The sequence below is a fragment of the Ovis aries genome, chromosome 12 (assembly GCF_016772045.2).
Source record: "Ovis aries strain OAR_USU_Benz2616 breed Rambouillet chromosome 12, ARS-UI_Ramb_v3.0, whole genome shotgun sequence".
In the NCBI taxonomy this organism is placed as follows: domain Eukaryota; kingdom Metazoa; phylum Chordata; class Mammalia; order Artiodactyla; family Bovidae; genus Ovis; species Ovis aries.
The window spans coordinates 68,047,508-68,064,620 of record NC_056065.1 but is presented as its reverse complement, the minus strand read 5'-3'; the positions used below and the strand labels follow the sequence as shown (position 1 = coordinate 68,064,620).

Below are 17,113 nucleotides of genomic sequence, written 5' to 3'. Positions count from 1 at the left end.
ATATCAAACTGTATTTGTATAATTATATATATATAGTATATATAGGTATATATAAAATTATGCACATATATACATGCACAGATGTCTTCCCCTGGATTCCTTTGAAAACTGAATGTAACAAAAGGCTGCGGTGCTAATGCATTTTTGGAAAGAGAACCCCAGGGTAAGGACTTCCTTGATGGTCCAGTGGTTAAGAATCTGCCTTCTAATGCAAGGGATGCAAGTTCAAGTCCTGGTCAGGGAACTGAGATTCTCACATGCCTTGAGGCAGCTGAGCCCCTGCGCCACAACTATTGAGCTCGCATACCCCCACTAGACAGCCCGCATTCCACAGTCTTCAGAGCCCACGTGTTCTGAAGCTCATGCACCTAAGCTAAGACCCAATGCAGCCCCAAATAAAAGAATAAATAAAAGTTAAAAAAAAAAAATTGCAAGTTAACAAGAGTGAAGAAAAGGGCAAGTGTGGCAGTGAACAATGGGAAGCACATCCAAGCTGACATGTTATCATACTGACCACTGCTTTGCAAAGAGCCGCAGTGAGACGTAGCCACGCTGGCAGCTGGGCACCTGCTTGGCCATGTGTGGTATGGCCTACCCAGATGGCACGGCAGAACCTTGTATCTCTAACAGCCCATCTCAGGGAAGAAGTGAGATGACATTTATCTTCCTGCTCTCTTTCATTTTCTGTTTCTTGTTGGTTGCAGCTGGTCTCATGAGAGTTGATGCACATACACTTAGAAAGTTCTCTCACCTGGTCCCTTCAGCAGCTTTGGGAAAGCCATCACAGTCTGTGCAATGTGTGTTTCTAGAAGTGGTGGAAGGAACCAGGGGCTCCATATATTTGTGCTTGTTTGGTCTCAGGTATAAAATCACACATCAGACCCACAAGTAGCTCTCGGGGTCAGAAACTGGATGGAGGAAGTTGCTGAGGGCCTGGGAGTCAGGTGAGGTCAAGAGAATGTAGGTAGGAGGATAAAATGTGAAAATACAATATCAGCTAGTCAATCTCAGATGCAGCATCAGTACCAACATAATATATGATGCATCCTCAAACCTCTGCACTAAAGAAAGAGAAAGAAGTATTATAAGCTTGTGCAGAATACAATATGAAAATATGCCAAACTTTGGAATGGGTGTTTATATTTCCTGAGATCCAAGTTAAAAATCTGAAAACAGAGTAATGAAGATTTATTTGGGAGACTTGGCTTAGGAAGCTAAAGAAAACCATCTTTATCTGTCATCCTCTCTTTCACTCCTTGGATTAACCACTTGCAGTAAAAATTCGTCTTGAAATAGACAGGAGAGTCTTCCAAACAATGCCAAGAATTGGATGCTTAGTAAGAGCTGTCTCCCAGAGCAGAAGAAATAGATCTTTGGATTTTAAACAGCTTTCCCCTAGGCTGCCTGTAAACAAAAAGAGGTAGGAAGCCAACAATACAAGTGGAGAAGTTGAATCAATAAACCTGAAACTCAGAAAACGGCAGTGTGAGTAACAATCTTTCAGATAAACAAGGCTGAGAATTATAAGTGCTTAATTTACATGTATTTTCTAGGTACTGTAGGAAGAGATCTATATAGGAAAACATACATTCTAGAAATAAAAAAGATGAGGGTTCAGAATATTAGACCAATACTCTTATAAACAGAAAGTCATTATGTAGTAAAGTGTCACAAGCAAGTTGATTTAAAAATACCTAAGGGGCAGGTTTGGTCCCTATATGTGTACACAGTGCATACCCAGATCTACCACAGTGGATGTCTTGGCAAGGCTTTCTTTATATTGTGGCACTCGGGCATCTAGGGCTTTTGGGTCTGTGTGTAACTGTCCAGCTAGCAGCTAGGGACACTACCCTCCCTACCCCCTCCTCAGCTCGCTCAGCTCCCCCATTGCAGCCCAGCAGAGAGAGAGTTTGGCAAGGGATGGAGCAGGCAGACGGAGGTGCTAAAGCCATACTCCCTGCCCAGGCCAATCTGATCTGCATCCCGTGCCAGCACTTTGCAGGTGAACAGGTCAGTGTGGAGGACATGCAGGCAGTCTTGGAAGCCTATGGGAGCAAACCCTGCTGAGTGGGCAGTGTGTGCCAAGTTCGACCAGTACAAGTGTACCTGAAACCTGGAGAATCAAGGAAATGGAAAATTCAATCTCATGATTCTATGGGTGAAAGACATGGCAACAGTATCCATGATCGCACCGACTCCTGTGACTTTCTGGGTATGCTGCAGGGAAATCTAAAAGACATTATTCTTCAAACTTCAGATCAAGAAGTCTGAACAAATCTTGAGGGAAAACCAGTGTACCTACATCAACGATTCCATTGGCTTACATCGAGTACAGACTATCAGCCATACAGAACCTACCCTGAGCCTTCACTTGAACAGTTCTGCCGGGAGCCAGTGTGAGGAATCCCACCCATGGCAAAGGTCATGAGGAAGGAAGCCCGACAAAACGCAAAGGCGTGATCTGGCTTCAGTGGTTCCCCCTGAGTTTTCCTGAACATCTACCCTCAAAAACCAGAGCAGGCCTGATTTTATTGTACTGTGCTTTTCCACTCTTCTGACACTCTCTGGAAAAAGTTAACTTAGGGCTTCAGTCTTCTGCATTTGAAAGGAATGTTTCAGGTCAAACCCCCTGTGATAGCTCTCTAACTTGCCTAACAGGTTCCCCCGGACTTTTTACAGCTTGTGAATTGTTTACAGCCCCCCAACCGAGAAAGGCACAAAGCTTAAAGCATCTTAAAGATACAGAGCCTTTTCTAAAGAGCTAAAAATCATATTGGTGATGGGTTTTCACTGTTGAGTCAATGACTGTTGCCAGGCCTCCATATTCTTTATCTTTTAACACCTGAAGGATATTAATCAATGTAATTGGGATATAGAAAAAGGAATATAGTACTTTTGATGTTAACAACACTAGACTTTTGAGGTAATTACTTTCCTTTTGTTATAAATCACTGTACTCCTTTTACTTGTTGTAAAGTGTTGTGCCTTTGCTATGTAAGAATGTAACTTTATTTAGTGCTTTCTGAGAGGGGCACCAGACTTTGGGAAGAACAAGACAAATTAGTCTTCTGGTTGACAAACCCTTATCAGAAAAGGGCCGTAAAATGTTAATTGGCCCTCTGGCCAGAAGATGATGTAAATCACCTAAGACTTGTGTATACAACTAGGTATGCAGAAAGAAAGCCTGGTTTTAATAAGAGTCAGGGCTGCTGATGCTGCATAATTTTATATTATCCATTGATGTCTATGTACATAAAAAGGTATAAAAGGCCTTTCTGGACAATAGGGGATGGGCCAGTCACTGGACTGGTTTCCCCCATGTCTTTACTCTATTTTCTGGCTGAATTCCCACCTGGGGCATGGAGGTTCGCCATGTATACTTACTTGCCGTGGCTTTTAAGATCCATGCGAGAGGGAGCCTAAAGTGGGGCACCCCCCGCTATTCAAGAGGATGCCGGTGGCCTAATGTAGATGGTGCAAGTTCCTTGTCTGGAACTTTATTGGCTTTCCACATAAACCAAGTTATTCAGCCTCTTTTCTCCACTAAATTTTCCTACTACACTATTTCTTCTTAATCTCTCTTTATATTTCTAAATAAATAAGCTTTCCTCGCCTATGCTGTTCACCCTTCGAATTACCCTGGATCCACTGGGGCAGGACCCTGGCACAGTTCGCCTCACCAACTTGATGGACATGAGTTTGGGTGAACTCCGGGAGTTGGTGATAGACAGGGAGGCCTGGTGTGCTGCAATTCATGGGGTCGCAAACAGTCGGATACGACTGAGCGACTGATCTGAACTGATGCCTTTGATCAAAGAACAGGATGTAAAAACAGTCACCCTGACATACCATAGCAACTCTGGAATCAGGACTCCACCTACAACTTCAGGATCACTGGAGAACAACTAAGGAACACCAAACCCTCAGAGATCTTACTTTAAGTTCCAGGAAAAGTTTTGCCTTGGGAAAGGTCTCCCACCATTTGCTGTCCAGTAATACTACTCCTTGGGAGGAAAGTTATGACCAACCTAGATAGCATATTCAAAAGCAGAGTCATTACTGTGCCAACAAAGGTCCATCTAGTCAAGGCTATGGTTTTTCCAGTGGTCATGTACAGATGTGAGAGTTGGACTGTGAAGAAAGCTGAGCGCTGAAGAATTGATGCTTTTGAACTGTGGTGTTGGAGAAGACACCTTGGACTACAAGGAGATCCAACAAGTCCATCCTAAAGGAGATCTATCCTGGGTGTTCTTTGGAAGGAATGATGCTAAAGCTGAAACTCCAGTACTTTGGCCACCTCATGCGAAGAGAAACTCATTAGAAAAGACTCATTAGAAAAGACTCTGATGCTGGAAGGGATTGGAGGCAGGAGGAGAAGGGGACGACAGAGGATAAGATGGCTGGATGGCATCACTGACTCAATGGACAAGAGTTTGGGTGAACTCCAGGAGTTGGTGATGGACAGGGAGGCCTGGTGTGCAGCAATTCATGGGGTCGCAAAGAGTCGGACACGACTGAGGGACTGAACTGAGCTGAACTGAATATACTTTACAAGGCCAATGCTTAGATTATTAATACTGTAAAGCAGATGTTAATTATAAGGCATTAAGTAAGCAAATAGTGCCCTAAGCTACTATAGAAGAAAAAAAATCGCACTAACTTGTGATTTTAAAATACCAAATCAGGGGCACCACTGCTTTTACTCTCAAAATCCACTGGAACCATACTTTGAATGTTGATGAAGGTGTTCATGGTTTTTGGAAACACGTTCTCTGACTTGTAATTAGAAATAAATAAATGTAATACAAGACATCAAACCACCTGTCTAGTTACTTGAAGGACTAAATGTAGATGTCTTCAATATACTTAGTATGTTCTTAATATTTGAAGAGAATTCTTTACATCTGTGCATTTTAGTTTTCCAGTATTATTTTACAAATACCTGTTCTGTAAATAATAGAGTATTGTAGACAGAGAAACTTAAGGCACATTGCCATTTGGTAATGAAATGAAGGACATAAGATTTAGAAAAGTACATGTACCCAAACCCACAACAAACCAAAATTAGAAACTCATGTCTATTTTGTGTCCAGTGGTCAAACTTTGTACTGCTGCCAGAGTGGCCAAATAATTTTAATAAAATGGATTTAAACATAAAAAAATAAAAATCAGGGGCAATTAACTTTGGGGTGGGATTCTAGAAGTACCCATTAGAATTCTAGATAAAGAAGACAAAAATGCAAACTCTTGAAATGCAAAAGCTTTCAGGAGATAAAAATATCTTTATGGTGGTTGGTGGTTTTGCTGCTAAATCATGTCTAAGTCTTGTGACCCCACAGAATGTAGCCTGCCACGTTCCTCTGACCATGGGATTTCCCAGATGAGAATACTAGAGTGGGTTGCCATTTCCTTCTCTAGGGGATCTTCCTGACCCAGGGATTGAACCCAGGTCTCCTGCACTGCAGGTGGATTCTTTACCACTGAGCCACCAGGGAAAGCCAAAAATATCTTTAGGAATGTCTTAACTATGTGTTTGATATTCTAGGAAGATCTAACAGTTTTTACATTATTTATAGTCTGGTGGCAAATCACTTATATTGTTAATGTTAAATATATATATATATATTTGGAACGTCTGTTAGAGATTGCTCCATAGAAATGAAACCTCTACATATGGAGTTTCAGGTTTATGGCCTGTGGGCAAATCATGCCTACTGATGTTTTTCAAAATATTTTCAAAATTAGGAAAAATTATTGTAGAAATTTACTATCTGGCCATACTAAGTGCTCAATCGTTCACAGCTGATACTGGCTGAAGATAAGTGTAGCAAGGGTGCCCTTGACATGGGTGCTCTTCTGTAACCTCACTTCATGACTATTCTATTGAATAAACCTCATCGTCTCCTGTAGGTGTAACTGTGTGCCTCCTCAAACAGCTACCTTGAAGGAAATGAATCCAGAGAGATTCCCCCGAGTGTTCATCTTTTTGACTGTTAGTGCTTGCTAGTTCAGCATGGTTGGCGGCTTCCTTTGGATCTCACGCGTTCCTCGTTGCCATCTCTGACCGTCCCTCCAACTTCGTCTCTCTCATAGGCGCCATTTTGGGGTATTGCCTGTGCATTTTTAGGGCACTTTCCACCCACTTCAATTTGGGATTTGGTCTTCATCCTCTCCCTTGGTACTGAAAGCTAATTCTAGTCTCACAGGTTGAAGCATCCCAATGTTGTGTGTGCGCTCAGGCACTCAGTCATGTACGACACTGTGCAACCCTGTAGACTACTCTTCGTGGGATTGTCCTGGCAAGAATACTGGAGTGGGTTGCCATTTCCTCCTCTTGCAGATCCAAGGATTGAACCCACATCTCCTGAGGTTCCTGCATTGGCAAGCAGAGCCTTTACCTCTGAGGCACCTACAAAGCCGAAATTGTTGTGGATTCATCCAAGTGACTGAATATGACTGACTTCTTATTTTCGGTATGCCTGTGGTAGAGAGATTGTATGAATGGCCCCAACTTTCCATGCCTCTGTGTATCCACATCTTTTGATACTGAATCTCTGCCATCTCCAAAAACACACATTGACTCTGGGCTCAGCTGTTGCTGCTGCTGCTAAGTTGCTTCAGTCGTGTCCAACTCTGTGCAACCCCATAGACAGCAGCCCACCAAAGCTGACCCAAATAGAGACGTTAAAATGCACTTGTACATTTACACTTCCTCTCTTGTTTTGATTGACTGGAAAACACATTTAAGCTGGCCAGAGAGTTCCTGAGCTCACTTATTGAAGGGTTATGAAAAACAGGTACAAGTGAAGACACAAGAATTCAGTTTTCCCAGCTATTGAGTTATATGAGTCTATTCTATATCAGCTTGCAGAGAGCTAACCTCCCAAACATAATAAAGATCACAGAGTCACCTACTTGACATGCAGCTGTTGCCCAGATATGACAATCTGACAATTCTGGAATTGTCATGCTGACCTATAAAATAATCAATAATAAATGTCTATTATTTTAAGCCATTGAGTTTTAGAGTAGGTGTGTTACATAGCAATGACGAACTGATACAGTGTCCCAGTTAGTGAGATATTGGTTGTACTTACCATATAGTTTTCTCATGGAAACGAATCTATAGGAAGAGCTTGGGCAGCTATACATGTAACAGTACACCAGGAAAATATTCTTATAATATTTTGAAGTTCTCAGAAGTAAAATAATTTAATTGAAAGGTTCCTTTGGGGTAGGTTGTTTTTATTTGGCAGAATGTGAACATGTCTCATCTAAAAATTGAACATGTTCTGGGGACATTCAAACCCAATGTTTGTGTTGCAAATGGCGTTCCAAACCCATTTCCACATAGGTACGGGGCTCATGGGCTGGCATACAGGAAATATTTCAAAACAAACCATTGCATTCACTGTTACTTTGAGGTCTCTATGCAGGAATGTGATTGAAAATAAATGCATCAGGGACCTCAGAAAGTTTGGCAGTGCCTTTTAGATACTTATCTGAGCCACACAAGTTCGGAATCTGGGATGGAAATCTCCTAAGAATAACCATTCTCATGAAATTTCCAATCCCTCTTTTTTTTTTTTTTTTTGGCAGAATTTAAAATTCCGTGAAAATGGCTCATGTCGCAAGACTTCTGTGTGGTGCTGGCCAGCACCAGGCAGAAGGGTGGCCCAGCAAAGGAAAACCAAACCAGTGTGGCTGCATGTTTTCACGCCTTTGAAAAGGTTTGGGTTTGGCTCAAACCAAGAAAGAGCATTTGAGGTTTTTATTTTGTGCCAGTTCCTTCAAATACCATTCACCTGAATCATGGAACTTTGTGCATCAGGAGGAAACAAACCATCAACCATCATTAACCACTTGCTTATCTCTCAATCCCACATTAACCAACCATTCGTCATTCCCAACATGACTTTCACCCCAGTAGCTTTCACCCTCTCCATTCTAGGGTCACTTCATCAGCCTTCTCATTTGCAAATATATAAGGTCAGCAAATGTTCATGACTTAGGACTTTTTCATCCACTGGTCTAATTCTAGGATGCTAATTTAAAGAAATCTTAACTTCTAGACTCTAAAACCATTTACAGCTCTGAATTACGTGACATCTAATAATATGGTAATATTTGGATTTGAAATGCAGAAATTCTTTCCCACAAAATTAAAACAGGATAAAGATAATCTGATTAGTTTTCAAGTTGCCAGTGACTGGGTACTTCATCAGATTGCAGCATGAGATGGTACTAATGAAGCAAAGGTCAGGGGTTCATGTCTCTGTCTGGTCCAATTAGCATTGTTACTTTTCACCTTCCCTTTCCATTCCCCTCTCTCTCCTACCAGTTAGTGCAACTGTGCAAAGAGACGTCCAGAAAAGAGAGCATGGAAAGGATTCAGTGACAACTCATTCAATTCTGCATGAAGTCAGTTTATGTGCACTCGCCCCTTATGTATGTACATACGTTTGTGCCTGGCGAGGGTTATTTTGGTATATGCAGGCATAAATATGTGTCTGTCCAATTTCTCTCACTCCCACATGATTTGAAAAGCGTGCATTGTTTTAGTCAGATGGAAAGATTAGGTTACCTGAATACTGGTATTTAATGTACATTATCACATTTATTATCATATCAAAACCAGATGTTTAAAATTTGGGCTAGAAATTCCATAACATGGGTTGTATTACCTCAGGGTCACCCGACCGCCTTATGCTCACTGCTCAGCTGTATTTTGTTACGGCTCTAATACAGCAGTAATGTGTTTCCACAAGTCTTAGTCTGGTATTAGATGACATGTGGGCTAATTTTGGTGGGTTGAGCAGACTGGTAGGGGGTTATACAAACCAGAGCAATTTGCTTTCCCAACAATAAGAAAATATGTGAAGAATTATTGTTAATGGTCAAAGCACCCCCGTCTCTCTCTCTGGCTTTGGCTCCTTCTCCTAACCTCTCCTCTTCTCTCCTCTCTCTCTCTCTGCCTTTCATTTTTTTTTATCTTTGGTTTCTTTATTTAAAATTTGTTTTCATTTTCATTGTCTCCAAATGGCCCTCAAACTTACTCCAGAAACAGGAGCTGCCTCTAATTACTAACTTTCTTATCTCTGCAAAAGCTATTGGAAACCTTCCTCTTATTTGCCTGGCTTGCGTTGCTTCTGTACTGATCAAATTCAAACAAGCAAGCTCAGAAAAGTGATAGCATTCTTGATTTAAGAAATTATAATCAGTACAATTTAGATAAGGTTTTTTTAAAAAAAAAAAAAAAAGAAAAGGAAATAAAAGCCCATGTGGAACCAAGCCAACGATTCATCTGTTTGCATTAATAGGTTCCAGCTATGGTACTACAGGCACGGAAAGCCTGCTCGCCACTGCACTTAGCAAGCACATGAGCTTAAAAATAAACTTTGACAATGTAGATCTCTTTGTCCTTTCAGGAATGGAAAACATTATGTACTTCAAAGCATACTAAGCCTGATTTTAAAATATAGTTGGGATATTATTACTGTGGCAATTGGGAGTGTCTTTAGGCTGCACACAGTACATGATGCTTTGGGTGCAGTAGTACTTGAGCCACAAACTAATGCGAGTAAATGATTCTGACCATTTGGATATGCTCATTCACAAGGAAGAAACTTCTGCCTTTTAAGTTCTCTGGGACAACTGTGATATAGTTCCTCCTTTCAATGAGGGAATTTCTTCCTGAACCAAACCGCAAAAACAGTGTTTGAGTAGCACATTTTCACTTGCATACAGCAGCGTTTGTTCACTTTTGAGTGTTTCTGGACAGGAAATCGATCTACAGGGTAACATTCACACACAAAAAGGAAACAGTATGGGACAATGTCTTGTTAGTACAAGTGACTCTGTTTGGGAAATTACGGACAAGAAGCCTTGGAGGAAGAACGGCATTAAAGATCAAAAGCATGATGACTCCTGATGAAAACATCCCCAAATGATGAACCCACGAGCAAAAAGGAACTTCTACTGTAAGTATTTTTGTGATAATCAAGTATCTAAATATTTTCAAAATTTCTAGAGTATGTGGAGTTAGATTTCCAAGCAAGTACTTGCTGTAAGGAGTCTTCATTATAGTCAAGTCTATAATTAAACTCATTGGGTGATTCCAACAGAGGATTAGTTACTGGAATTTTTTCCATGACCTTGAAACACAAATAAATTGCAAGTTGACATGGGCATGTTTTATACAATAAGCATGTACTATCAGGCTTTTAATGTGTGATATATTACTCTGGCAATGTAAAATTGATCAATATTTGTATCTATAAATCCCCTTACATTTGGATTCCAGTTATTTAAATGATACTTAATTTGGTTTCATGTTATGTTTAATCCTGCAATTGTGTTTTTTCATAAATAGTTTGACACATTATTTGTAATTTTCTTAGAGAGAATATTAGTTCTTTCCTTAGTGAATCTAATTTATATACAGTAGGGGGGAAGAGGTGTGTTAGAATTTTGAAAATGGGAAAGAAGAGATATGATAGTTTTAAACTTGAGAGCTAAGGCATTTGAAAATGTTTACATTTGCATAATATATTGGTAAGTAATTCTGAAAATCATTTAGATTTCTCTATGTAAGACTTATAACTCCATATGAATATTGTTACGGTCTTGGAAATGTGAATCAAGCTCATCAATACCATAATGCTATCTAATTATTAAATATAGCTAAGTCCATATTTAGTGCCTGGCACAGAGCACGTACTTACTAGTTGTTGCATGTTGAGTATAGGCTGATGTTGGGTAATAGAACAGGTATCCTGATTGTACAATAGTCATTTCATATCAGGATTTCACTTTATGAACTTACCCATGAATGTGTGATTAAATTGTTTAACAAAGAACTGTAGAATAATGGTGTTACATTGTTTTGCTGTCTTCAATCAGGAATAGCTTTAAAAATAAAATTTTGAATGGATTTCTATTCCTGGTTGTTTGTGTAACATTGTTTATCTGAAGGGGTATCATAATGCTTCTGGAGCAATTCAGTATATAAACTATCAGTTTAGTTCCAATTAGTATGTGATTTCCAGGAGCTAGTTTGTGGCATTGAGACTTGGCATTAGCAATTTTGGAGCCCCCTCTGCTGAGGATTGATGGGTAGGTCAGGACACTGGCCAAAGCCTCAAATGGGGAGATCATTTTTTAGGTGTAAGGGACATGAAAACAAACTGAGAGGTGAGTAGATGAAGAGATTCTTGGAGTCAAGCCAAGTGTTTTTGGAATGAAAGAAGAGAAGCAGAAAATATGGAGAAAGCCATAGAGTGGGAGAGAGCTGGAGAGGCAATGGAAACCCATTACAGATGCCATCTCTGTCTCATGTGATGCCAGATAACACTGTTCTAGGACCTCAGTTTTTCCCTAGGTCACTTGCTATAGATACTTATCAAACTAAACACATGTCCTTCTACTACCACAACTAGGAAATAAGAATGCTATATGCATGATTTTGCTGTATCTTGTTAGAAGTGATGGGAACCTTTGAGTAGGAGATGATGGAAGCTGTAACTAAGCAACAACTGTCATCAAGGTAAAAGATTTTCGAATAATCATATATAACATTTAGATAAGCTTATATTATCCCAATAACTGTTCGGTTTAGTCTCCTACTTTCCATGTATTTTTATAAGTAATTTATCCAGGCATATCTATCAGAATGTAACTATAATTAGACCAAGATATTCTATAGGAATGATTTAGAAGTTCTTTTAAGAATTAAAAGGTTGGCTGATATGCTGATATTGTCTGCATGAGCACTTTTTCACATTAAATTCATCCTGATTTATTAGGCAGGATTCTGAGACCTCAGTCAAGAAATGATGCATTGGAGGAGTCTTAAGCCTTCACTTTTAAGGAACAGGAAAGGATCTGATTATAATCTGAAAGCCAATGTATGGTAGCCTGATTTTAAGGATTATCTTCAAAAGGAAAATGTAGGTTTAGGATGTGTCCCTCCCCACCCCTCCACCTCGCCAGTACTGATCAGAATATAGTTATTGATAACAAAGAATAATTGGAATTTTTATGGCATAGTATAATCTTCCCTCATTAGTTGTTTGACACCAGAAATACCTATTGCCGAACAGTTTAAGATTTGCTGTGTTGGGAGGAATAAACTCCTTGCTACTCCTACTGCTGGCAGATGAGGAGGTTCAACATGCAGGGAAAAGAAAACATTTTGAATCAGACAAATGTGCATTGGAATTCCACATTTCTCATTCATAAACTGTGTGACCTGGAGCAAATCACCTAAACTCTAAATGTCTGGTTTCCCATACAGAAAATGGGGTTAATAATTATTCCCTTTTAGATTTATTGTAAAGATTAAGTGAGATAATTTATGTCAACTGCTTGGCCTGGTAAGATGTTTAAACTACATGAGCTTTGGAGACCTGTCTAGTTTTCTCATTCTAGTAATTCTAGACACTTGCCTGCGTGGTGCAAAGTCGCTTCAGTCGAGTTCCGATTGTGCCATCCTATGACCTGCAGCCTGCCAGGTTCCTCTGGTCTGTAGGACTCTCCAGGCAAGAATACTGGAGTGGATTGTCATGCGCTCCTCCAGGGGATCTTCCCCACCCAGGGATGGAACCAGCCTCTCTTCCATCTTCTGCATTGGCAGGCAGGATCTTTACCACTAGCGCTACCTGGGATGCCTTCCGCTCTGCTAAGTCACTTCAGTCGTGTCCGACTCTGTGTGACCCCATAGCCAGCAGGCCACCAGGCTCCCCCGTCCCTGGGATTCTCGAGGCAACAGCACTGGAGTGGGTTGCCATTTCCTTCTCCAATGTATGAAAGTGAAAAGTGAAAACAAAGTTGCTCAGTTGTGTCCGACTCTTAGCGGCCCCATGGACTGCAGCCTACCAGGCTTCTCCATCCATGGGACACCTTCGATGTTTAAAATAACCTAAATTCCTTGCTTGTGCTAAAATGCTATTCAAACATGCAACTCAGTAGAAATATCTATTCTCCACCTCGTGGGCTCCTCAGGAGAAAATTGTACAGCAAAGCTATTACAAATGTAGTAAAAGAATAAGGCAATCAGAATGTATGATTTGAAAGTAAAAAAAGGTTTTTGTGATGTTTTTGATGTGTTCAGTTCAGTTCAGTCGCTCAATCGTGTCTGACTCTTTGCAACCCCGTGGACTGCAGCAGGCCAGACTTTCCTGTCCATCACCAACTCCCGGAGTTTACTCAGACTTCTGTCCATTGAACTGGTAAAGCCATCCAACCATCTCATCCTCTGTCATCCCCTTCTCATCCCACCTTCAATTTTTCCCAGCATCAGGGTCTTTTCAAATGACTTAGTTCTTTGCATCACGTGACCAAAGTATTGGAGTTTCAGCTTCAGCATCAGACCTTCCAATGAATATTCAGGACTGATTGTGATGTGTTAGGTGGTCTAAATTAATTTGAAAGACTGTTCTACAGTCTTCAATGACTAAGATGTTGGCCTTTGCTAGTGAATTTCCTCTTTCCTGTTTTTAACCACTTTAGGAAACACACCATAGCCAACAAGGTCATTCTCAGGAGAAATGGTTTTGGAGAGTTTCAGGTCAGATCAGTTCAGTCGCTCAGTCGTGTCCGACTCTTTGCGACCCCATAAACTGCAGCACGCCAGGTCTCCCTATCCATCACCATCTCCCGGAGTTCACCCAGATTCGCGTCCATCGAGTCCGTGATGCCATCCAGCCATCTCATCCTCAGTCGTCCACTTCTTCTCCTGCCCCCAATCCCTCCCAGCATCAGAGTCTTTTCCAATGAGTCAACTCTTCGCATGAGGTGGCCAAAGTACTGGAGCTTCAGCTTTAGCATCAATCCCTCCAAAGAAATCCCAGGGTTGATCTCCATCAGAATGGACTGGTTGGATCTCCTTGCAGTCCAAGGGACTCTCAAGAGTCTTCTCCAACACCACAGTTCAAACGCACCAATTCTTCGGCACTCAGCCATCTTCACAGTCCAACTCTCACATCCATACATGACCACAGGGAAAACCATAGCCTTGACTAGACAGACATTAGTCGGCAAAGTAATGTCTCTGCTTTTGAATATACTATCTAGGTTGGTCATAACTTTTCTTCCAAGGAGTAAGCGTCTTATAATTTCATGGCTGCAGTCACCATCTGCAGTGATTTTGGAGCCCCCAAAAATAAAGTCTGACACTGTTTCCACTATTTCCCATCTATTTCCCATGAAGTGATGGGACCAGATGCCATGATCTTCCTTTTCTGAATGTTGAGCTTTAAGCCAACTTTTCCACTCTCCTCTTCCACTTTCATCAAGAGGCTTTTTAGTTCCTCTTCACTTTCTGCCATAAGGGTGGTGTCATCTGCATATCTGAGGTTATTGATATATCTCCTGGCAAGCTTGATTCCAGCTTGTGTTTCTTCCAGTCCAGCATTTCTCATGATGTACTCTGCATATAGGTTAAATAAGCAGGGTAACAATATTCAGCCTTGATGTACTCCTTTTCCTATTTGGAACCAGTCTGTTGTTCCATGTCCAGTTCTAACTGTTGCTTCCTGACCTGCATACAGATTTCTCAAGAGGCAGGTCAGGTGGTCTGTATTCCCATCTCTTTCAGAATTTTCCACAGTTTATTGTGATCCACACAGTCAAAGGCTTTGACATAGTCAATAAAGCAGAAATAGATGTTTTTCTGGAACTCTCTTGCTTTTTCCATGATCCAGAGGATGTTGGCAATTTGATCTCTGGTTCCTCTGCCTTTTCTAAAGCCAGCTTGAACATCAGGGAGTTCATGGTTCACGTATTGCTGAAGTCTGGCTTGGGGAATATTGAGCATTACTTTACTAGCATGTGAGATGAGTGTAATTGTGTGGTAGTTTGAGCATTCTTTGGCATTGCCTTTCTTTGGGATTGGAATGAAAACTGACCTTTTCCAGTCCTGTGACCACTGCTGAGTTTTCCAAATTTGCTGGCATATTGAGTGCAGCACTTTCACAGCATCATCTTTCAGGATTTGAAACAGCTCAACTGGAATTCCATCACCTCCACTAGCTTTGTTCGTAGTGGTGCTTTCTAAGGCCCACCTGTCTTCACTGCCAGGATGTCTGGCTCTAGATTACTGATCACATCACCATGATTATCTGGGTTGTGGAAATCTTTTTTGTACAGTTCTTTGGTGTATTCTTGCCACCTCTTCTTAATATCTTCTGCTTCTGTCAGGTCCATACCATTTCTGTCCTTTATCGAGCCCATCTTTGCATGAAATGTTCCCTTGGTATCTCTAATTTTCTTGAAGAGATCTCTAGTCTTACCCATTCTGTTGTTTTCCTCTATTTCTTTGCATTGATCACTGAAGAAGGCTTTCTTATCTCTTCTTGCTATCCTTTGGAACTCTGCATTCAGATGCTTATATCTTTCCTTTTCTCCTTTGCTTTTCACCTCTCTTCTTTTCACAGCTATTTGTAAGGCCTCCCCAGATAGCCATTTTGCTTTTTTGCATTTCTTTTCCATGAGGATGGTCTTGATCCATGTCTCCTGTACAATGTCACGAACCTCATTCCATAGTTCATCAGGCACTCTATCTATCAGATCTGGGCCCTTAAATCTATTTCTCACTTCCACTGTATAATAATAAGGGTTTTGATTTAGGTCATACCTGAATGGTCTAGCAGTTTTCCCTACTTTCTTCAATTTGAGTCTGAATTTGGCAATAAGGAGTTCATGATCTGAGCCATAGTCAACTCCTGGTCTTCTTTTTGTTGACTGTATAGAGCTTCTCCATCTTTGGCTGCAAAGAATATAATCAATCTGATTTCGGTGTTGAACATCTGGTGATGTCCATGTGTAGAGTCTTCTCTTGTGTTGTTGGAAGAGGATGTTTGCTATGACCAGTGCATTTTCTTGGTAAAACTCTATTAGTCTTTGCCCTGCTTCATTCCGCATTCCAAGGCCAAATTTGCCTGTTACTCCAGGTGTTTCTTAACTTCCTACTTTAGCATTCCAGTCCCCTATAATGAAAAGGACATCTTTTTTGGGTGTTAGTTCTAAAAGGTCTTGTAGGTCTTCAAAAAACTGTTCAACTTCAGTTTCTTCAGCATTACTGGTTGGGGCATAGACTTGGATAACTGTGATATTGAATGGTTCGCCTTGGAGATGAAAGAGATCATTCTGTCGTTTTGGGGGTTGCATCCAAGTACTGCATTTTGGACTGTTTTGTTGACCATGATGGCTACTCCATTTCTTCTGAGGGATTCCTGCCCGCAGTAGTAGATATAATGGTCATCTGATTTAAATTCACCCATTCCAGTCCATTTTAGTTTGCTGATTCCTAGAATGTCGATGTTCACCCTTGCCATCTCTTGTTTGACCCCAATTTGCCTTGATTCATGGACCTCACATTCCAGGTTCCTATGCAATATTGCTCTTTACAGCATCAGATCTTGCTTCTATCACCAGTCACATCCACAGTTGGGTATTATTTTTGCTTTGGTTCCATCCCTTCATTCTTTCTGGAGTTATTTCTCCACTGATCTCCAGTAGCATATTGGACACCTAATGACCTGGGGAGTTCCTCTTTTGGTATCCTATCATTTTGCCTTTTCCTACTGTTCATGGGGTTCTCAAGGCAAGAATACTGAATTGGCTTGCCATTCCCTTCTCCAGTGAACCACATTCTGTCAGACCTCTCCACCATAACCTGCCCGTCTTGGGTTGCCCTGCAGGCATGGCTTGGTTTCATTGAGTTAGACAAGGCTGTGGTCCTCGTGTGATTAGATTGACTAGTTTTCTGTGAGTATGGTTTCAGTGTGTCTGCCCTCTGATGCCCTCTTGCAACACCTACCATCTTACTTGGGTTTCTCTTACCTTGGGCGTGGGGTATCTCTTCACGGCTTCTCCAGCAAAGTACAGCCGCTGCTCCTTACCTTGGACGAGGGTATCTCCTTACTGCCACCATTCCTGACCTTCATCGTGGGATGGCTCCACGTGGAGAGTTTAGGGACATAAAATGTTCATCTTCAAAATTTTTCCTATGACATGTTCCAATGGTGTCTACAAAGTCCAGGTTTTAAGGGGTTAGTATATGTTTTTGTTTTAATTTGTGTCCATTTGTTACCAGTGCAAAGCACTTGGCAGA

General features: G+C 41.0%; 1 protein-coding gene and 1 pseudogene across 1 annotated transcript in view; both read left to right on the top strand.

Moving 5' to 3' along the window:
• Nucleotides 1-912: 912 nt before the first annotated feature.
• Nucleotides 913-3,909, top strand: LOC101102162 (cysteine dioxygenase type 1-like; annotated as a pseudogene).
• Nucleotides 3,910-9,561: 5,652 nt separating this feature from the next.
• Nucleotides 9,562-17,113, top strand: part of KCNK2 (potassium two pore domain channel subfamily K member 2) — a 239,101-nt gene continuing 231,549 nt past the window's right edge. The window contains exon 1 of the mRNA XM_042229207.2: nucleotides 9,562-9,980. Within this exon, the coding sequence (XP_042085141.1) occupies nucleotides 9,947-9,980 (34 nt within the window). The 5' untranslated portion in view covers nucleotides 9,562-9,946. The remainder of the gene's footprint in view (nucleotides 9,981-17,113) is intronic.